A 23,077-nucleotide genomic window follows, 5' to 3' on the forward strand; every position below is an offset into this window, starting at 1 on the left:
CTCGGACGTGGTTTGCGATGGATCCGCTTCCACAAGAGCCTTCAATACTTCATTATCAACTTGGGTCTCAGGCCGTCCACGGGGCATGTTCTGCAGGTAGAAATTACCAGAACGAAAACGTTCGAACCAAAAACGAACTGTGTTTTCTTTTGCAACATGACCGCCATACACATCATTCACCCTTCGAGTCGTTTCCGCAGCACTAGTGCCACGGCGGAACTCGTACTCGTAAATAATGCGATACTTTAAGTTTTCCATTTTGTAAAAAGAGTGACGCAAACAGAAATAAAACAGAAGAAAAAAACAAATGAATGACGGTCATCGAAGCACAAATATATGAGTAAATAGCTTTACAAACTTTGAATTTGAACTTCCTAATCAAAGAGGAGGTATTTGAGGTCAAACTGGCCAGTACGACAAAACGCCAATTTCATATGTAAGGACCTAATTTAAGCATATTATGAACTAAATGAAGCAAAGTTGTTAATCAAAAATTTCGCCTACAGCAATTCCAATCTTATTTATGTGTTTAGTTGCAAATAAAATATACATGGTTATTCACGTCTTTATTACCTAATAAATTGCTTTAATGTTTGTAATTTGGTTTAATTAAATAAATGAAAAGGATGCACTGTCTTTGGTCAACGGAAATTCCACCAGAGGAAGAGCTTTACAATAAAATTATATGTATGCCTAATTACGATGTGCTTAAATTAGACAGATTAGACAAAATGACATTGCTTGTTATTAGTACTCGATTACGGAGCTACAAAAATTACTTGTGTTGGTTTGAGGTGAGACATATTACGGAGACGGTAGCCATTTTCATATGATTTATACTTTAAGTTATTTGAATTTGAAATTTATATTTTTTTAGGTTTATTGTAACTCTTAAGAGTCTGGTCACCGACGTATAATAATGCAACAAAGAATATTTTTTTATTTAATTTCAAACACATATGAAATTTAAAAATATGATTTTATACTAAATTTCCTAAAGCAACGTGCGATACCTATTAACCCTTCGACGCAAAAGATCATAGTGCATATAACCAAAACCATACAAAATCCCTGGAATATACCTTTCAGATCAATCATTGACAGCGGTTTAATTGGTGCTTCTTCTTTTATATCATCAAATCTGTAGTCAATCCATTTGTTGATCAAACCACCTTCGATCATCATCTGCATATATTTATTAAATCGACCAGTCATTGGCGAATGTTTATGCATTATCATCTCCAAGTAGTGGCTGTGTATTCTGTCCTGTCTTGCAATGTGAAGATATTGCTCGCCGTTGTTTAAAAAATTTCGTTCTAGAAAACGGCCCAATGCACAATCCACTAAACAAAATCTTTGACTATCATTCTTCATACGCTCAGGACATATGAACATATTTTGTACAGGAACCACTTTGCTGTTGATTAATTTAAACTTCTCCTCGGTTTCCGGTAATACAACATCCGGGGATGATATCCCTTCGATTACGTAATCTTTCTCTAAAATATCGTCAAATGTATCAACTTCTTTTCCCTTCTTATATACTGAAAAGAATGAAATGATCGCTGCCTGCGAGGAAAAGTTTAATACAAAAAAGCTCCAGATTGCAACTGCAAGAAATATTCGGAAAGAACCACGCTTCGGTGGTTTGTGAACACTTATAGAAAGCACAGTTCTAAACGAATTAACAAAGTCCTTACCGATTTGATCGAATGAAAATCGTCGTGACTGTTCTATGTTAAATATAATAAATGCCATCCAAGTACAAAAGAAACAAAGCAAAAATTCGACTATCATTTTTATGTTATTTTTAAATAACTTAAGATCGAATACAACAGTTTCGAACCCCGCCCGATGCGACATAAAGCAGACGCCACTGTCTTGTAAAGGCACAGTATTATCTAACTCAACAACCATCACGTCAAACTGATACATTGGTAAAATAACTAAATCCTTCTTTCTTTGTGTGAATGAAACAAATTCCTGCAGGTTTGTTATATAATCAAAGTCATGCTTCCATATAGGTTCATTCATCGTTATGTCAATGGAAAAATTCATGAGTTTTGACAGTGCATTCCAAATTTGACCATCCCTCTTATGAAGCGTGTACGTACCATTATCTGCCTTAATATTGAGAAATGGATCCAGTTGAATTGCAAAACTATTCATGCTGTAATTATGATAGTTGGCGCTTTTATCCTCAAATAGAATAAGGTTTTTAACGGTTTCCGGGGTTTTATAACTGAGAACAGAGGTACTGAAGCTCAAGCATGTACCGAGGTTGTTAGAACGAAGTTTTGAATATATAGAAACATTGTGGCAACCTTGTTCGCAAATCAAGCCATCCAAATCGCTTATTGGCATAGTAATCTTTTTGACAGTCCAACACCCAAAAATATGATCTAATTCAAACGAGCTACTGGTGTACGGATTAAAATGTGATATATAGGTTTTCTCCTGTAGGTCATCAAAGTGTATTATAATAACATTAATGACCTTAAAATACCAAAAAGCGTAGAACATTTGAGCTACAGAAACTGTATCGTATGAAGATTGATAAACTAGGATAATATATGCAAGTGGGTGCCAATATGGTAATGTTACAACTTTAAATAGTGCTGATTCGAATTCGTTTCTTGATCGACAACTAAAAGCTATATAATTTGATGGATATGGAACGACATCTTCAATTTGTGCGTCTTCTTTATTTATATCGGTTATAGTAAATGTAACAGGTAGATGTTTGAGTTTCGAATAAAATTGATCAGGAAACATCCCTATAAGGAGAAATGTGTGCCGGCCGTTGTACACGAAATTTTCTTTAATAATTGTGGTCTGTAAAATAAAAATAATTTTAAAGTACAGAAGCTCTCTTGTCTAAATTATAAAGTTACAAGCCACAAAGATATCAGTTTTAACTGTGTTTCAAGTGATAACACCGTTAAAACTGAATTGTGTTCAAACCCTGAAGCGTGAGGACGTCAACATTTATTTATATACTTACTAAGGTATCAATTTTATTATCTTCATGATTATTTTTTAATATCTCGAACCCGCACCCAACACTAATTAGAGTAAAAAATATTCCTATCTTTAAGTACATCGTCCACTCGTCCATCTTTATACAATCTTTATGATTCGTGAGAGTCATTTACAATATAGTCATTATATAAATGTACAGGACATAAGTACTCCTATTACAAATCAATCAAATTTAGGATTTGATTTGACTACACCAAGTATATAAAATAAATACATAATAGTTATCGACAGCGCAGTGTTGGCTTAGTGGTTTCAGGATGAGACCCGCAAGCATATGATCGTGCTTTCGATTTATGGCTGTACACCAATGGATTTTTTTTCTTTATGGGCTCTTATACGATAGAGGTAAACATCGTGAGGAAATTGGTATGTCGTAGCTCCAAATCTACGATATATGTCACGCATATGTGTTCACCAATCACATCAGTAATTAAAAATATGAATGAATCGGATGCATTCTGAGGTGAACAAGCGCAACTAAACGTGTACGGACACAGGAACTAGAAAGTACTTCAATTATAATAAAAATCATTAGGTATACATATAAATATGTATTAAATGTACAATAAATTATAATATGTCAACTGAAACAATAAAAATGTATACTAAAAAGTATTCTAGAAATATCCACTACATGATACCTGGTGCTTCATTGCAAGCAGGGGGGGGCATGGATGGAAATACCATTAATGAAGCAAAACAGTGACACGGTGGAAAAGTACAGGAACAGGCAGACCGTAGAAATGATAGAATGACTACATTTACAAAGTAAAGGTTGTTAAACAAAGGTTCGGTAACGTGAAATTAGTATATATTTCCAAGTAGGTTGTACAGTCGTTATTGAGAAGTTTATGGTCTCTAAGAATTTCATATATTTACTCTACTTTATTGTAATACTTTGTACATAGTATAACATGATAGGCTAAATAAGTTATTGTATATGGCTTAATGATTCTATAGATTTACTTATAACTTATTCAAATTTGGATTGACATTCACTCTACGTGATAACACTTTCGTTGAGACCAATATAATGAGTTCTTTTACAATCAGTCAATGTGTGAGTTTATTAGATTCAAGTGTCTAGAGCAGTGTTACCCAACCGTTTTTGTGCAATATCCTACCTTAGGCTACCTAAATATATAATTTATATATGTATTAAAAGAATTAAGAAATTTAAATGATTTTAGGAAGAAACCACTTGGTATTTGTTAATGAAACAATAAGTAAATTTTCACAACAATAAAAAACTGAAATTCCAAATAATTTTTATATTTATATAGTGAGATCTGGGTTCAATTCTCGAGCCCTTTTAAAAGTGGTAGCACAGACGCAATAAAATTAAAGATGCAATAAATAAAATATATTTTATTAAAACAAAACAATTGATTTCGTATAATCTAAGTCTAATTATATAATAAACATTTACCCTTACACATAATTATTTGGTATCACATGTATTGTCTGGCCATCCAAACACGGCATGACTGACAAGTACCGTGTCAAACATGGCGGGAAATAATATAAAATGGAGGGAAAACGATGCGGCGCTTCGTTTTCGACCATGACACATAACACGATCTTTCCGTTTGACCGCACAGACAAATAATTATTTCAGTGAATGTTGGCGTCTGAAGCACGATACAAATATGTAATGCATTGTAGAGAAGAATATATTATAATATTTTGTCTGTGGCACCCTCAATGTCTGTAAATATAAACTGACCTTAATAAAGAGCAAAACATACAAAAACCTAAACTACAAATTCATCAATAACCTCTAATAAACAAGAAACTCAAGAAAAAATCATTTGATGATGCCCACAATTGCCGATCCGCCTTCGTAGAAATAGTTCAATAACCCTTGTGTTCACTATCACTGAGTTTATTTTTTTTAAACAAGGCGCAACACGTGTAATTCTGTAACTCTAGTGATTTCGACCTTTATAAGTTTCTGTTGTGCGCCATCCCAAGGTTGAGGTCATATTGTGTATCGAAATTCTATAAAAAAATTGCCTATATATTAACAATAAAGCGTAATTAATCCGAGCCCCGCATCGTAACGTTTTACAAGAGGACCCCCCAAAAGTCGTTACGTAATACTTGAACGCCCCCTAAGTGCCAGAGGCGTAATATTTAAGACATCTACAAATATTCTTTGTTTACTTATGACTGAACACCAGTGCGCATACTCAGTAACTATCAATAAAGAATAATTGGCTAAATTCAATATCACTCGAAATAATCTTGGTTTATTACAAATATTGGAAACAACGTAGAAATGTTTCTAGTTAGCTTATATTAAGCATAGATTGCGCAATTATCTAATAATAGTTATTGTTATGAAATAACGAGACTGCAAAGTCGTACTTAGTTAAAAAGATTTTAAGCTTTCTCCGTTGAAGTCTGTTATTTTAGTTACCTATTATAAAACTATAATTTCTTATGCAAATTCCGCCATCTATGCTTAACATAAGCTAACTTGACACATATCGACATCACCTGTTCCCAATTATTTGACGTTATTAGATGGTACTTGGGTGAGTCCGCCTATCGTAACAAAACTTTTTTTAACCTGCTATTGACAATATGTTTTTCCCCTTATAATTTATTTGTCAAAACGCTATGCGGTTACGCCCCTTAAATGGGTATGAAAATATCAAAAAATCACAGATATTTCTGCAATTCGTCCCACGCCTTATCGATCTGTTGCTGCGTGAATTCATAACTCCAGTACGGACTGAACACAACATTTGCTTCGGACACTTGTTCACAGTTTGATGGTTGTGCTTCAACCCGTTTCTTCGCCTCCTCTTCGGACAAATTATTCCTATCTTGAAGTCTACGAATTGCCTGTAATTGAAGTATTCTTTAAACTATAGAATATAAATTGACAATAAAAAATAAACAGTTTTTGTCAAGACAAATAATGACTCAGTAGCGCTACAGGTCTTTTTAGGCATTTGTTTCTTTGATCATTTATTTCGTAGACAAGTAGGTTCTGACATGGGTCAGACACAAGGTGATCCCTTCACCCATTTTTGGATTTAAGACGCGAAATTACATCGAAGTCCGTCGTTCCACAAATGAGCGTTCCTTTAGGCAGTCTTTGCTGCCCAGCACCATTATATGGAGCCAGCTACCCACTGAAATATCTTTGTACCAATTTGACTACGGGTCATTGAAGATATGAGCGTGCCAATTCTTAAAAGGCCGATAACGCACTTGCGACCCTTCTGGCAGACTGAGGGTACACGAGCGGTATCACTTAGCATCAGATGAGCCTTCTGCGTTTGGCCCATGTTTTAAACAATTCCAAGGTACTATAAGAGCTTTGGAATGGGATACCCCATTTGCGTTACACATTAGATAGCCATACACACAAATTACTTAGCCGTAACTCTATATACCTCTTTCGGTGGTACAATAACGGCCCATAGTTGATGGCAGTACTGGAACCATTTCGCTTGTATCATAACCGCAGCTTCCATAACAACTACTTTATATCCCTGCTCTCCTAGTACTTTGATTCTGTTTTGAGCCTCCTCAATAATAAACGGCCATACTGTTTGGTTCAATTTGTTTAGTTCTTTCTGGAATATATTCAAATTTTAACACAGGTTGAAATTGGTATACACTTGCAAATTTGCTTTTTAAATATGGAATGCTTATATGTCAATTTGAGATCTTGCAGTTTTAACTTCATCGGTGACGCAATATTGTAACGACGTTCTATTTAGAATAGATCGTAAAATGACCATCCATAGTCATAATAAGGTAATATAAAAAAATAAAGGAATAATTTTTTTGTGATTAAATACAATGACGTGTAAGGAATAAGAATGTAATCTTACCGTATCACTAAAAACAATATCCCCCAACTTCTTCCTATCTATCTCGCCTGTCGCTGTTATAATATGATTACCGAATGTTTTGGCAAGTGTTCTGTTTAATGGCAACCCCGGCTTGTATAGCTCATGTGCTATTAAATCACAGTTTACAATGGCGGCACCTTTTAACCTAAAATAAAATTTAATCCATTATCTTTCACCCTAAATCCGAAATAAAATACCAACTTAAAAATATAAAGTATGATTTGTACACTTCATACTTTTGGCGGCAATTATAAGGCGTTTTAACAACTGACAATATATCTTGATTATAGTCCGTGCAAAATATAGTTAATTGTTATAAACTTACTTGAGCTTTTCTGTAATATTACTTTTTCCACTAGCAATACCTCCTGCCAAGCCAATCACATACGGAGTAACTGGGATATTTGAATTTGGCTAAAAATAATTAAAAATATATAACAATATATATATATTTTATAATGTTTATTATTCCACGTTAATATGAAACAGTATCTACGTCTTAAAAATTACTTTTACGGATATACCCCCTTAATTATTTTATTTATTTAGTAACACTTTGTTGCAAATAATATAAAAAGTGAACATAATTTAATCAAAAGCAGGGCAACTGGCGCCCTTATCGCTTTCGAGCGATGTCATCCAGGCAACCACTGTTAGGAGAGATTTATTTTTTCATTAAATTAGATAAGGTAGGCAAGAAGTGAAAAAATTACGCATTACACATAACACGTTACAAGGATACATGAAAAATAAAAAATGCACATAAATCATGATAATTTAAGATCAGTCTCACGTCAGTTAGTAGTTAGTAAGAAAGTTAGGGATACGATGTGGACAGGTAACGTTTGTACAGAAGAAATTTAAAGGAAGATAGGGACGGGAAGTGAATTCCATAGCCTAATTGCAGAGACCTTAAAGGACTCGCTATATTTCGGATATTCGGATATAGTTTTGAGAAAAGATTGTGCCACTGTGGTTTTAGTGCTAAAGGAAAGAAAATTACGAAGACGTCGAAGTATACTGGAGGCACCGAACAATTTGCGGCTAAATTCATTAACATGCTGCTCCCTAGATAAATTTTGATCAAGTAGATTTTTTACCGTACGACTAATATTTAAAGTTACACCGTCGACATGTACAGGAGGTATCCTGGACCAATCAAATCTCGGCGTGAAATAAGGGCTGCCAATAATGATTACTTTACTCTTGTTGGGATTCAAATTAAAAAAAAAAATTGGTCTACTAATAGACCAAAATTTTACTCCAGTCAACGATCTTTACCATCTCTTCGTTAGTAGATTGTATGGCTTGCTGGAGATCATTGAGACTTGTTTGAATGTAGATTTGAAGATTATCAGCGTATAAATGAAAATTACCTTTGGAGATTTCAGCATAGTTCCCAATAGTCGCATTCTTTGATTGCTGGAACTTAATTTCGCGTCTTCCTCTGACGAATGCTGGTCATCATGTGCCAATTCAATCACATGCATGTCTAGCTCTCTTATGCCATTCTCTTTTCTCTTTTCATTAATTTTAACACCACCCCTGTGTGTTTCTTCACTAAGTACAATCATCTAGAAAAGAAAATATACCTTAATACAGCGAGTATAAAGTTTAGAACTTATAAAGTTATATTAAAATATATTTTAATTATAAAGTTTGATTAAATTTTTGTGTTTGTTCCATTCGATATAATACAGATACTAATCCAGTCGCGACTATACTGTTTTTTTTTTTATAGACAAGTAGAAACAGGCTTCAGCAGTGTTGGCCTAGTGGCTTCAGCGTGCGACCCTTATCCCTGAGGTCGTCAGTTCGATCCCCGACTGTGCACCAATGGATTTTCTTTCTATGTGTGCATTTAACATTAGCTCGAACGGTGAAGGAAAACATCGTGAGGAAAGCGGCTTGCCTTAGACCCAAAAACAGCGTGCGTCAGGCACAGAAGGCTGATCACCTACTTACCTATTTGATTAACAAATGATCGTGAAACAGATACAGAAATCTGAGGCCCAAACCTAAAAGGATTGTATCGCCATTGATTTATTTATTTTAGAAACAGGCTTCTGTATATTCGCGTCTTTGCCTATACTGTAGGAGCTGATCTTGATTACAAACACGCATATAGAAAGAAAATTCCACTGGTGTAGCGCGAATCACGCTTAAACAGATTAGTGACTACAGATTAGAAGTTAATTCAAAAAACAGTCTTACTTCAAATCTAGGATCATCTTTTGTTGGTCCATACAAGTCCTGTATAGCAAGGACATTGTATTCCAAATCTGGATTTATATCAGAGAGGAAATCCTTTACAGCTTTGATTCTTACTTCAACCGGTTGTATTAGTTCCCATAATATTTTTGCTGAAATATAATTGTTTTTTTACGTAAAATGGCAGACTTGTATTCAAGTATGTAATAAATCTCAAATGGCAGATTATTAACATTCTCTGAATATCTATATATTTAATAATCTGCACGGAAACTGTTGAGGAACCACTTTAAGGCCATTGATTTAATTTCCTGTAATCATATAATCGTTTTGGATCTACTTATCTGCCTATAAAGCAGAATGTGTAATAAAAAAGTTTAAGTAGATTGGATTGGCGGCCTCTGTCTAAGCGTCTTATGCTTCCTATTTGGCATACCTATACAAACATGTAAGGTATGTACATAGTAAGTATTTCTATAGCCTTACATTGAATCATATTAACATCTGTGACACCAACTGTTACATGTTTTGTTGCCCTCAAGGCAGCCTGTGATAGAAGTATCTTGTGGCCATTGTGAAGACGATCAAATGTACCACCAAGAGCTACATATTCATAAGTCTTCACTGGCTCACCTTTCATACTTTCAATTTCATTTTCAGTCTCTAAAATTAAATTATATTTTTATTAATATAGTATAGAATCGCTAAGCCATTACATACTTCTTCTGGGTTATAGAACTTCTGTGAAGATAATGCCTAAAAAGAAATATCACTGTAATAAAGAAATATACCAGGAATTCACACACTCAATTTGTAATTTGTGATGTTTAATTTAGTTATACATTTACAAGTAACAAATTTTTATCTAATTATTGAGTAGCTTATAAGTTTGCAAATTTATAACATTTTTCCTTTATTCAGGTGGCTTGGATACATTATTGATAGGTTGTAGGCTAAGCATAAGCATGCAGTTATGTAATAAATAATTGCATAGGCTATATACTGTTAATAAATAGATATATTACATTTACCAATAGTTTCCAGTTGGCATTCAGGTCTTATATTCAACACAAGTTCTTTAAGATTTTGATTTTCTATTCTGCTATCAGTCAATATCATATCAATAGGATGATTTGTTTGGAGTTTTTTTAAACCCTCCAAAGGTTTTAGGATCAATCTTATGTCTAGGTTTTCATTTTGAGTGGCAGTCTGAAATATTTTTATGGAATAATATATATTATATAATATAGTTTAAAGGATTTTATAATACTTTGCTAAAAGATATATTAAAATCAATTAACATTTATATCCGTTACGGTGGGTAGTTTTATTTAAATGTGTTTGTAGTACTAGTATAAATAAAACTTTCTTAATTAAATTAGCTAAATTAACCAACAAACTAACTTTAATTTAAATGCTTAAAGTGTTTGTTGGTTTTAATGGAGTATTTTACATAGCTAACACAGAAAATGGATGGATAGACAACCTAACTATCCCTCACTAGAATATTAGTAAACTCCAAATCAAACTCTAAAACCTAGTTTGGCTTGCTACTTTAATAGTAAATAAGAATTCAAAAAAAAAATCAGTCCCTTCAGCAATGCTGTACATACAGTTTACATTGTTCCTTTTTCATTTGTAAAAGGTACCTTATGTATAATTATGACTGTGTATGATAATTCAGTCTAATATTTATTTTTTATTTGCAGAATAATAATATCACCAGTGTTACATAAAATCTTAAATACCTTTGAATATATATCAATAATTTGTTTGTTGATTACTGATAAATTATTATCCACCCCAATATATTTGATGTAAAGTATATTTTTTACAAATCTTGACGATTGCAAACATAGTTTCAGAGTTTTTGCAGTGTTTGATACAAATAATAAAGCATTTGAAGCCATTAGATCTAGAAAGAAAAGTTAAGATATAGAAAATTTTAAAATGATAATTATTCAACAATAGTTTTTACCTACCTGTATTTGAATTCATTTTTGCAAAATAGTAGGATAATGAAATTGATAGTAACACTACCGCTATGGCAACGCTAAGTAAACTGTGACACATATTTATACATACTTTATCATTATAATAACCAAAACATATTCTTATGTGCAAATAGTATTGCAAAATGTACTCACTTCGTACCTTGAAACTCACTTTGTTCTTTGGACAGATTAAATTTATAAGGAGAAACAAAAATCACTTGGATGTGTACTGATAATGCAACGATTAAGTTCTGTACGACTATCAACGTTATGTACACGTTACTTTATTGCTTTTAAATGATAGTTCGTGATTGGTAAATTTTTTTTTAATCAATTAAGACGTTCCACGTACAATATGAAATTTTCTCTTGCAGGGCCTAATTATATTATTTGTAATATACATACATATATCGTACAACGAATGAGTAATATATATATTATTCTTACACTCGTACAAAATATGTTTAATAAAGTCTTATCTAAGGCAATAAAGGTTATAAATTATAATATATACATCAAGTATGACCGCAAGGTGTTAACAATAGTGTAACTAACAATAGTGTATTCAGTATTGTATTATCAAATTCATTGGAGTTTTTATTGCTTATTCCAAATATTTTTTTATTTTATGGCGGGGTCTAGTCATATTAGTATTCGACGTACACTACCGCTTTAGCGTAATTGTATTGTCGAAAATGCTTTGTTCACAGCCAAGAGACACGTTACTACACTACCGCAATTCGCCGGTGTAGCTCCAAGCTGCTGTTCGTAGGAACTTATTCCGTCATATTGTCTCTGGATTAAATGTATTTCTAATGTCACACATATATAAACCTAATAAAAGTGAAAACTTTACAATATTGTACTTGTACATTTGCAATAGGAAGCTGCAAAATGGACATAAGAATACGAGCAAGGTCGGAACAATTTTAGATTTAATTGGAATTTATACTTTATATTTTTAGGATTTGATCTCACAACAAATAATCTGCAAAATCAAGAAACAACACATTTAGCTTTGAAGAAACGATAGAAATAGTAGTGCGGTTTGATTAATAAATAAAGAGTGATAAGAAATTTGATTAGCAGTTGTTAAAGTCCAAGGAATTTAAAAAAAAGGGGGGAAAAACCAGACTAGTGTGAACACTGAAATTAGTGTTTGATCACAGCTTTAATTATGTTTGGTTTTAATTAAGTTTGGTGTTTGACCAATTTCAATATCAATTTGAATACAGATTTTGAGTTCATATTATAGAATAAGTCTGGTTTTTACTAGTGACTACATAGTTTGAATTGTCTCCATTTATGTATACCCATAAATCAAATTTCAGTTAAGTAGGCATTTATAAAAGTTGATTGTTAAAAATCTATTTCTACTCTCTTACCTGTACCAATATTGTGGTGAGATAAACAAACTTTGTACAGCTAATTGCATGCATAATTATATGAATGACCTGTACCTACTAATAGTTAGGAATATTAAACATACAGGTAGTGAAATGAAAATGTTTCAGTCATAGTTATTTTTTATTAAAATAAGGCAGCTCTGTAGACTATCTTCATTAGCATGTTGTATAGTATAAATAGAAAAATAAAAAATATAACAACTTATTATACAATACAAACAGTACTATTGAATACACACACCAAATTAAATGCATAATCAATGTAGATGTATTAATAAACATATATGTAGTTAAAAACCAAAAATCATAATTAACTGATAAATGTAAGTGTCTAATGGGCATCTCAATATCTTTTTTGTGTGCTATTCTATACAAAAAAAAAGTTCAATTTATAAAACCTAATGTTAGATGTGATGATTTCATTAAATTGTTTAGGTACTTTGTAAGGTTAAATACCTGCATGCATTTGATACATAGCAGAAAAAGACATAGCATTAAACAAAATAGTGATTGTTTTCTTAACACGATTATTGGAAGAAATAATAGTTATTGTAAAGATGTGATTCTTCCCAAAATCTACAAATACAGTTTGTTTATAATAAATATCTCATTCACATGCATATTGCAGAATTTTTTAAGATTAAATGTGGAAGAACAAAGTTTGAGTTACTGTTTTGAGGTAATGTTACTTAACTAACCAATTTAAATTCGTTTTCAGGTATAACACTTAAATTAATTAAAATCTAAGACTTTAATACAACTTCTCCGTTGGTGGTTTCTGTTAATACTTGTAGTTGTCTTATTGTCTTCTCTTTTTCTGAAAAGAAAATATTTATCTTGTTAGTACGTTCATCAAATAGAAAACTGATAAACTTGTGTAAGATAGTTACAAGGTTTATTCAGTACGTAACTTTAATATTAAAATTCTTCACTTTATTTTAAACTTAAAAATATACTTAATTTGTCACTTTGCTGCTAATTGTCAATCAAAGTTTTTAATTACCAATGTCAGTAATTCCTACGGGACTTGGATGCAAACTTCTCATTCATGAACAATATTATAATAACTATATTAACTTAGTAATAAAAAATTAAAGAAAATGTCTTACCATTACTTAGTTCACTAGATTTTATACATGTTTATGAAGTATAAATCTACTTGATTTGATAAATTTAAATCAATATTATATCATTAGATTATTTAGATTAACGCTATAGTTCATATATTTTTCTGTTTTTGTTTTAATCATTATTATTATACAAGAACGTATAAAAAAGATAGATAAAATTAAAATTACAGATATTTAAAACTATAACTCTTAACTAAAAAACAACGTTTCGTTAAAACGTCCAAAATATATCATTTTTTAAAAGGGTAGCTTAAAGATGGCGATAATTGTACTGAATTAATACAAACAGCAGCTTTTGAGATCACGCAAAAACATGGCGAATAAACGCCATCTTTTCTACACTGTGAGCGTGAGCGTTAATTTGCGTTTTTGTAGCACTGTCATGGCGTTATTTATTGTATCCCGACTCACGCCTTTTGGGATTAGGCTACCGATTGTCGACACGAGCTATCATTTTCATACAAATTTAGTTTTCGACTTTCTATATACACTACTGTTAAGCCATCTTGTCTAGACCCCATAATAGCTGATATACTGATAGAATTTATTTTTAGTCTCATCACAGATTACCTCAAAACTTCAAATAATTACTTGGGTCATTCAGGAATGTCAAATCTCAAAAGACAAAATTAATTCTTGTTTTACATGCCTTACCGAGGGGCAAAATACATGTTATTACGTATTATTTAAGAAGAAAGAATACAATTATCATGAAGGGTAATTAATTAAGTTATTAAATTTTTATTGTAAAGTCATAGTCAGCCGCGATTATTTGTCATTATCCACTGCCCGCATCTTAAAGCCATAGCAAAATCGAGTAATTTAAAAATACAGAAACATAATCATATTCTTATGTAACCAGTAATTTAAATTTACCTATTTTGACAAACCTTCCTCCATTTACGAATTTTATCTGTTATACATGATAAAATGAAAATATTTTTAACTGGCAACACTGAGTTTAAGAAAAGTGGAAACTCAACAAAATTTTGCTCGAATGTTTGAAAATAAATAAATTTCTTACTTCATAAATAATTTCCAAACGGAGAACTGTAAAGGTTAACTCTCATTATTACATCCTTTTTTAAGTTTAATGGGAAACCTGCATACTAAAACAGAGGGAAGAAACAAGCTATCTATTCACACATCCCGCGACGGCCAAGCATTTACAAGTCAGGTAATCTGCGATCAAAATGAAAACTTGCTAATGTCATTCACAGCTGTACATTCAACATACGTAATCTATAAAATGCTTTGTTGTTGATGACTATGTGGTTGCTTACTTGCAAATAATTTTAACAACTAACGTTTGGGTCGATACTGACGTTTGCGTGTTGATTGTTTTGGAAAGTGTTTGCAGTTTGTTTGTTTGTGTTTAGTTCAGCTTGTCGCATTTTGTGGGCAACCTCAGCGGACGCTCCTACCTAAGCGTAACCAGCAACCATTCAGTGTACAGTACTTCTCGGCCTTGGTCACGAGTATCTAGACGAAGGTTAGTGTTGTGTATCATTAATATTTTATTGCCAGTACACATACGTTACATATTTACGTTACGTGTTGAGCGTGGTATTTTCGAAACTTTTTAAGTACGTTTTTCTTTATAAATTTTAAATAAATATGTTATTGAATTTATTAGCATAAGCATTTTTTAAGTTAAACAAGATACCAAATTTGTTAAATACTAGAGGTTGAAATGAAATCGAAGATAAAAAGAGTACATTAATTTTACAAGTAAATAGGCATAATTATAATTACATAGCTAAATATCTGATCTACGCATTAAACTGTCAAAAACTTTGATTATAATGAGACCTTAGTGTACATTTCTGGAGTGGTCTTGTTTATTGCTACCATCTATTTATAGCATAACTTTTCAGGTGGCACAATTCTACATTGAATAATCCTCTTGAAGCTTGTAAAACTGCTTGGCCGGTTGCCCATAAAGAGTCAATATTTCTCCCAGAATTCCCCATCACAACTGATCTCTTAAAAAAAGATTTTGAAGTAGTACAAACAATTGCTAAAGGTGCATTTGGAGAGGTGTTTAAAGTGAGAAAGGTCTCTGAAAATAAGGAATATGCTTTAAAAGTTCTGAGCAAGTCACAGGTTAGTTATGCTTAAAATAATTTACATAATTCATTTTATAAATATAAATATTGAGAGCCACTAAGATGTAATTAGCCCTGCCTCATGGTTTCAAAAACCATGAATGATTTGAACCAGTAGTTCCCAGGGTTAACTCATTCTAATATATAGTTAAACATTTGAAATAATTGGTATGTTAGAATTAAGACTTGACATTTCATAGATAAAATAAAATCACATTTTATGAATGATTTATATTATTAAAATCAACAATATAAATATTAGAAAACTGGTTAGATCAAATGATTTACAAAGGCATTATTGTGTTTCATAATATAATTATCAAAAAAAACCTTATAACAAGAGCTGATAAAAAAAATGGTTTGTTCGGGTGCCACTCTAAACAGCCAGTTAAACTATGTTTGATAAACAAAGGTACTCCCTTGACCTATTTTTATTCATGCCCAATATTTGGCAAAATGCCAACTGTTTCCTCATTCCTACAGTTAAAACTCCTGCAATTGGTTATTTTTATCCTCCCATATCAAAAAGAGGAGTATTTTCAGTGTTTAAATGATTCATAGTAAATATCAAAACTTAATGCGGAAGTTATTTCTCTTTTGGAGCTACTGATTGATATTTGTATTATTGTTATGTAAATTAAGCTTAAAGCTTGTTATCGCTACACTGTATACAATAATGATTTAAAATTTATTCAACAAGGTCTTACAGTGTTATCTTGATGCTATTTTTAGACAAAATTAAATTAATTGTAATACAATACTATTCCTTGATTGACTTTGCTTTTTTTTAGGTCTTTATTTTCTTGAGAAAAAAGTAATAAACATACTTACTTTAGATAGTATTATTTGTAGCTAAACATGAACCATTAGAGGACCCGGCAAACGTCGTTTGCCATGTATATTATTTCCAGTAAACATTTCTTTTTGTTTAATAAAAATTACCTATGTATAATCTTTGTATGCTGTATCATAAAAAAATGAAAACTAAAAAATAAAATTTTGGGATGGACACCCCTTGTCATTTAGGGGCCTGAAAGATACATTAGAGAGAAGTAGCCGATTCTCAGACTTACTGAACATGTATAAAAAAAATCATAAGCATCGGTCGAGCCGTTTCGGAGGAGTATGGGAACAAACATTGTGACACGAGAATTTTATATATATAGAGATTATGGTATTCATTCATTATTTACATATAAGAAATGCAAATGTTATAAGCTATTAAAAAAATGTGCAATTTGTATTCATTTCATACACAAAATTAAGTAGGACACTAGGTCATTGTCAAACGACATTGAGATAATTTGACTGTATAATACATTAATTAACATTATGAGCGTTTGTATGATATACCTGTCTTTTTTAAAAACACATCACCTTATATTCTGCATACATTTTGGTACTACAAAATTGAGAATGAGATTCACTCTACGGTTTCCAAGACAACCTGTGTTATTTAATCAGGAATAGAAATGGAACCGTATACTTTAAATGCAATATATCGGTCAAAACTATAAAAGGATTGGTCGAGATAATAGTGTTTCCCATTGTCATATATGGCGCTGAGACTTGTACTGTGCGAGCATCCGAATGGAGGACGAGCTGCTTGAATTGTGCCGTTAGAGGCGGAGCATTCCCTGGAGTCTTTCTTGAATATATTACTAGAACCTTCTGAGCTTCTTTGCCCTTAGTATGCACTCCCACAAGAGACGAGAATGGAGAAAAATATGCAACACCAACACGACCTTTAGTAATGCTTGAAAGCTGTAATATGCAATCCAAAACATTGAGTAGGCTTTGAATAATTATCAGACTACATTTTACCGTTTGTGACTTTCGTGTTTGTTTTCTATTATTATTCTTTATCTTTTGAAACAAGCAAGATAATTTTTCTCCCGTTAATTCAAGTAAATTAAGTATTCATTGAGATATTTATTTTGTTTTTTTGTTTGTTTTAATTTTTTCCTTTGATAGATTACTTATTTGATTGTTGTGTATGGGTTGAATTTGTGATGTCATATTTTCTTGTATTTTTAAATATATAGACGAGATATATAAAGTATCTTTTCTATTCCAGTTGGTTCATGACAGAGCAGTGTGCCAAGTTAAAGAGGAGGCGAAGATCCAGTCCGTTGTTGGCCATCACCAGTTTATAGCTGGAGCAGTATCACGGTGGCAGACAAAGAAGAGACTTTATTTTGGTAAGTGTATGCAACTTTAATAGAATGTTACTCTATAATGCCTTGGAGTAAAATCGCTGGTCTGCTAACATCCACAAACGTTTATTAAACTTAAGGTCTTTCACCAGTTCCTTGACAACATTTTGACGGTGCGTCCATGGGCAACTTTACTAAAACTATAACTTGAGTGATATACGGTTGAAAATCTATTTTACGTATTTATTAAATTTAAACAAAAAAACCTTGACACGAAACGTCCACAATGTTTTTAACGAATATTTTACGCATCCTATTTTATCTGTGACTCAAAACAGAAGAAAATGAGAGTCGTATTTTGTCAAATTAATAAAATGTCATTTCTATTAATTGGCTAATTAGCCGTAAACGTGAGTAAATAATCTGGTATCTTTAAAATATGGGTCGTAAATAGTATCGTTGAAAGTTCATTCTGAACACACAGGAGTTCCGTGATATTCATAATTTTAATTGTTTATCGTGTGTGTTGTTGCCCACAAGTTTCCTTGGAATACGATAAACGTTAAGTTACTATATTATTCTAAGATATATCTCCGCTATTGGAACCTTGATCGCATTAATGATATCAGTACAAATAATAACGATTTTTAAACTTTTTATTTACACTTTTTTGGTCAAGAATTACTATATTAATAATAAACTTTAAAAAGAAAAAAACATCGTGCAAATTATATAGTTAAGCAATTGTGTTGACTGCTTGCAGTAAAGCACGGGGCGTAATTTTTTAATATGATATTTAGTAATAATAATAAAGCCCGTTTATTTCTGATTTGAATTATACAATTTAATTATGTTATCCTTTTTTTCCTGTTACTCGACTTTCCTTCAGTACCGTTCATCGGAACCCGTTCATGTGTTAAGGCCGTCTCCAGCTTTTCCATTTTTCTCTATCAATGGCTGGCTATCTTCAATACGACAATTAATCCACCAAAACTATTTTCTAATTCTATATATTATTTAGATACAGTGGAATCTCTGTATATGTAAAGGAAAATGCAGCAAAAAAAAATCGAGTTAACGAGTTTTCGACTTAACAAGAACTTAAAGATACATATGATTTAACTGCTGAAATTACGACATACATAGGCGCGACTTATATATGTCTAATGAATATATTCATTAATTGCACGTGTACAAGACAAAACCAATAGATGAGTAACCCTGAACCCTAACATTAATTTTAGATTTTATTTACGTCATTATAATTTTTTACTACGACTTAGGAAGTCTCCTTTTTGAAATTCGAGTTATACAGTAGAATATTGTATTATCAATACTTCGTAGGGAAATAATATTTTGCTCGGCTTACGAAGTCTAAGTGGTTCTTCTTAGCTTACTGAGGGTTTCGAATTAACGAGCTTCGAGATTCCACTGTATTTGTAAATTTTTCCTTATTAACACAAATCATGTAATTCTCCATAATAACCTATCCAATTATTTATGATTGGTTTCATTGATTATAGAAATAAGCTATTTCATCATATGATTGGTATTTAATATCAGCGTAATTATAGTAGACAAGATAACATTCGTAGCGATAAATCTAACACGTTTTCTAACGAAAATAATCTATACAATATCGAAAGTCCGAAAATGAAATGTTTTAATTGAAAATAAATCGAATGATGTATCTTTGCCTATTGTAAAAACAAAATCAATCGTTGCGTAGTTTTTAGTACTTATTCGTCCCTATCATCGTATTTACACTGTGATGGAAACACATCAATGGCGTTATCATAAGTTTGACAAAGTTTGATACCCTGGTTATGCATACCAGTAAGATTTTTTTTACCAATACTCGTGGAAGAAGATTTTGTAAACCTTTAAAAAACTTCAATTTTTTTAATGATATTAAGTTTGTTATAACAAGCTTAATAGTAAAACTAATAGTTATAGCTGGGAACCCTGACACAGGTATTGTTTACTTTAAAGGTTTCCCAAATCTTACACATTATAATAAATAAACACCTTTTTTACCCGGCACACGTTGATTTGTTGTATATTGTATTTGGGTAGAATGCCTGGCGAACCCCGAGGGCCCATCTTAAGGGCGTGTGAAGGGCTGTGGTGTTTTTAGTGGGTGGGGTCTCTACCCCTCTGAACAGCAGAGGGATTCGAGTGTAGACCCACCTAGCGTCAAGCTCGACATCCTTGGCGCGGGCCTGCGTAAGCGCAATTTCACCTCTTTTAACAAAAAAAGGTGTATATTGTAGGTCGTCAAAGCATATAGAGATTACGGTACTGATACTTATTAATATTGTTTAATATTTATGTATATATAATATATATTGTTTGCATTAAGAGATACTCATCGTCAAAACTATTCGATGATAAGTAGGTATGTTCATTTCAGTGGCTAAATACACTTCAATAAAATAAATTAAAGTGCGCATATGCTTAAAAAGGTGTTTTCAGTTGAATAGTTCTCCTTAAACCCAATTCGCAGCGGTCACCAGTAATAAAATCCGACCTAGTATTAGGTAATTGCTTTATCAGTACGATTGCGACTAGACATTAATGGTAAAATGAGGTCGATTCAACATTTGTCATTAGGTCATCTGTGTATTTGTGGTCTGGATGGCCTTTGGTTAAATACAGACGTGTTTTAAAACTACACTAAAATCTTTTAAAATATAAAGTCCCATAGACCGCGATTAAAAATTATACATGATGTATATTTTGAATGAGAGGTGCTCACAAATATTTTGTAAAAAAAACCTGGCGATATTTGCTAGTTCTTCTCGTTTGTTCTACCTTGATTTGAGATCTGGCAGTAAATTTTAATGTAGAACTATTTTTTTTAACTGACGTTCATTCAGTTATCTATCAATAAATGATAAGAATAATGATAGAAATCATTTTAATATTTTGCCTATGTAGGTCATAGGTTAAGTGTCTACGGTATTCATTATTTTTATTTCGAAATACATTGAGAAATTGTGCTTCTCAATATATTACATTTTTGATAGACAAAGGTGTACTAATATCTATTGGAACCACGAGATAACTTATTATGCATAGTAACGATTCTATTGTCGAAATATAATGAATGCAGTTTTCGTATGTTTATTAAATAAAATAAAAAAGGTCATCTTAAGAGAATATTTTACAAATTGATATTACTATTTTGCGTATAAAACCCAAAATTTAGATTAGAACGTCGCCTTTATTTAGTAAATACTAAGAAAAGCTTTATACGTGTTATCGTTCTCAAAGAAGTTTAATAATAGGAAATTACTAGTAATTACTAAAATTTGTAGTTGGAGCAAATTTCTATTGTATTATTTTATATGAAAGTCTTGAGGGGTGTAGTGTGCAACCCTAGTGTACTCCAAGAACTGGGTTTCTTCGTGGGTTTGTTCGCGGAGTGAATTCATAGTAGCGATATTGTGTAAATTATGTGTTTAATATTATAAACGTATTTTATTATATTTTAATTATTTAATGTTTCTCGACTTTATCGTATTGGCATAGTCTATAAGGATAATGTATGTATTTCTGTAATAGATAAATAAATAAAATATTATTTCGAGATCATTCGAAAAAGTGTTAGGCATAGCATCAATCCCGAATGTGTTGCATACAAAGAACACGCATATCTTTAAACGTGCTGCTGTCCATGCACCACTGTCTCACTTGTTTACTAAACCATTAATCACAGCAACTAAGACCTAATTGTTACTAACACTAACTAAAACTAAATATAATCTGAAATAAAGAAATGATTATAAATTAGTTTGACCATAATTATCGTTTATTTGAAGTTTATCAATAATCACCTCATTTGCTAATGTCCACAAACAGTTTCAGAGTACATTCCGGGCGGTGAGTTGCTAGTTTTGTTAGACCAGTGGAGAAAGTTACCAGAGGACATCGTCAAAGTGTTCGTTGCTGAAATTGCGTTCGCTATAGGTAGGTAAAAATCTAATAAGCACAAGTTTTACGATACATTTGAAAGTCGTATATAAAAATGGGTTGATTCGACGATACACATTACATTTCTGTTTTGGAGTTCTTGTTCTTCTACTTTTATTAGCCATGAAACATTTTGCGGTCACAAAGCCTGCAGTGGTGAATTTGGGGTGGAATTCTTTGTGCTAAGGGTACCTTATAAAAGAATCCCCTTTAATGTAGTCAGACTTTTTAGATAAATATAGCTGACAGATATATGACAGTTTAATAGTACTAGCAGGCGATGAGTAATTGGTGTGTAATAGAGAAGATGTTTTAGAATCTGTGCTGTAAGAGAACCCTCCTGAGATTTGAGTTTTCAACAGTGTTAGAATTAGTATTTTTTTATTTTATAAGGACAAGATTCTGTAGAACAATATATTAGTTTTTAATTATTTGTTATGATAAAAGCTTCTTCGTATAAATTAAATATGTACAATTTTCTTTGTACATATTTAATTATTATTTCTTCATTGCTTACACTGCTAACTTTTACTATTATTATTTGTTTCTACTGAGTATAAGATTCTCATTTGTTTTTTGTGACTGAGACGCAAACTAGCTTCTGAGGTCTCTGGCTGAATGACCAGCGCTGTGGAACAACTCTGTTCCTCAGCATAATGCTGAGCCAGAGCCAATTACAACCACAGCACACACGCATTACACAATTAAACATTTTTCTATAAAAAAATTGTTATCTCTATTATTATTTATTTTTATTTTTTGATTATTGTTATTTATGTGTTTTAATAAATGTTATGTCTATGTCTATTAATGTAATTACTGGATTCCATGTATCACCAAATTAAAAATATGTGAAAAAATCTTCCAGATTTCCTACACAACGCGGGTATAATATATCGTGATCTGAAGCCGGAAAATATTCTACTCGATTCGGACTATCACATACGATTGATTGATTTCGGTCTTTCCAAGTGGCTGTCCATTGGATCGAGGACTTCGACGCTCTGTGGGACTCTTAAATATATGGGTGAGTTATATTCCATTTCTGGGGTGCCTTGAAGTTGTTTGTACCTACAATGGTACAACTCAGGAAACTAATAATTATGTTTAATGCGTTTTATTATTTTTACAATAGTATATAAAGCATGGTGCCGGCACGTATATTTGCAAATATCTTTTA

The 23,077-nt window shown here is 31.9% G+C and overlaps 3 protein-coding genes across 8 annotated transcripts in view; 1 reads left to right on the forward strand and 2 right to left on the reverse strand.

Annotated features, from left to right (window-relative positions):
* Nucleotides 1-966: 966 nt before the first annotated feature.
* On the reverse strand, nucleotides 967-2,775 carry LOC123709509. The gene has a single exon (XM_045660900.1). The coding sequence runs from the start codon at nucleotides 2,773-2,775 to the stop codon at nucleotides 967-969; it is 1,809 nt and encodes a 602-aa protein (XP_045516856.1).
* Nucleotides 2,776-4,401: 1,626 nt separating this feature from the next.
* Nucleotides 4,402-14,193, reverse strand: LOC123709663 (bifunctional coenzyme A synthase). 4 transcript variants are annotated; one of them, XM_045661147.1, is made up of 11 exons: nucleotides 13,638-14,193; nucleotides 13,227-13,345; nucleotides 10,877-11,043; nucleotides 10,160-10,337; nucleotides 9,615-9,791; nucleotides 9,132-9,280; nucleotides 8,294-8,491; nucleotides 7,243-7,331; nucleotides 6,897-7,062; nucleotides 6,453-6,635; nucleotides 4,402-5,895 (listed from the first exon to the last, which is right to left on the reverse strand). In XM_045661147.1, exons 3-11 carry the CDS (start codon nucleotides 11,036-11,038, stop codon nucleotides 5,710-5,712), a joined length of 1,488 nt encoding a protein of 495 aa, XP_045517103.1. In that variant the 5' UTR covers nucleotides 11,039-11,043; nucleotides 13,227-13,345; nucleotides 13,638-14,193; the 3' UTR covers nucleotides 4,402-5,709. The 4 variants fall into 4 exon arrangements, with proteins under 4 accessions (XP_045517103.1, XP_045517101.1, XP_045517104.1 ...); XM_045661145.1 differs by lacking the exons at nucleotides 13,227-13,345; nucleotides 13,638-14,193 and adding an exon at nucleotides 11,111-11,851; XM_045661148.1 differs by lacking the exons at nucleotides 13,227-13,345; nucleotides 13,638-14,193 and adding an exon at nucleotides 11,283-11,849.
* A 420-nt stretch (nucleotides 14,194-14,613) lies between these two features.
* Nucleotides 14,614-23,077, forward strand: part of LOC123710026 (autophagy-related protein 101) — a 49,683-nt gene continuing 41,219 nt past the window's right edge. For 2 of the 3 annotated variants that reach the window (XM_045661684.1, XM_045661685.1), the window contains exons 1-6: nucleotides 14,614-14,835; nucleotides 15,038-15,150; nucleotides 15,536-15,764; nucleotides 17,844-17,967; nucleotides 21,787-21,894; nucleotides 22,766-22,924. In XM_045661684.1, the coding sequence (XP_045517640.1) occupies nucleotides 14,752-14,835; nucleotides 15,038-15,150; nucleotides 15,536-15,764; nucleotides 17,844-17,967; nucleotides 21,787-21,894; nucleotides 22,766-22,924 (817 nt within the window). In that variant the 5' untranslated portion in view covers nucleotides 14,614-14,751. Of the gene's footprint in view, nucleotides 14,836-15,037; nucleotides 15,151-15,535; nucleotides 15,765-17,843; nucleotides 17,968-21,786; nucleotides 21,895-22,765; nucleotides 22,925-23,077 lie in introns of those variants that run through there. The other variant, XM_045661686.1, reaches the window with a different exon arrangement.

The sequence above is a fragment of the Pieris brassicae genome, chromosome 5 (assembly GCF_905147105.1).
Source record: "Pieris brassicae chromosome 5, ilPieBrab1.1, whole genome shotgun sequence".
In the NCBI taxonomy this organism is placed as follows: domain Eukaryota; kingdom Metazoa; phylum Arthropoda; class Insecta; order Lepidoptera; family Pieridae; genus Pieris; species Pieris brassicae.

Excerpts from the sequence above, each read along its gene's own strand:
- LOC123709663 (XM_045661145.1), bottom strand. The coding sequence starts at position 11,201 with ATGTGTCACAGTTTACTTAGCGTTGCCATAGCGGTAGTGTTACTATCA. Across the intron at positions 9,281-9,614 it reads AGATGTTAATATGATTCAAT|CAAAAATATTATGGGAACTA; the intron begins GTAAGGCTATAG and ends ATTATATTTCAG. Across the intron at positions 7,332-8,293 it reads CTATGCTGAAATCTCCAAAG|CCAAATTCAAATATCCCAGT; the intron begins GTAATTTTCATT and ends AATTATTTTTAG.
- LOC123709509 (XM_045660900.1), bottom strand. The coding sequence starts at position 2,775 with ATGTTTCCTGATCAATTTTATTCGAAACTCAAACATCTACCTGTTACA.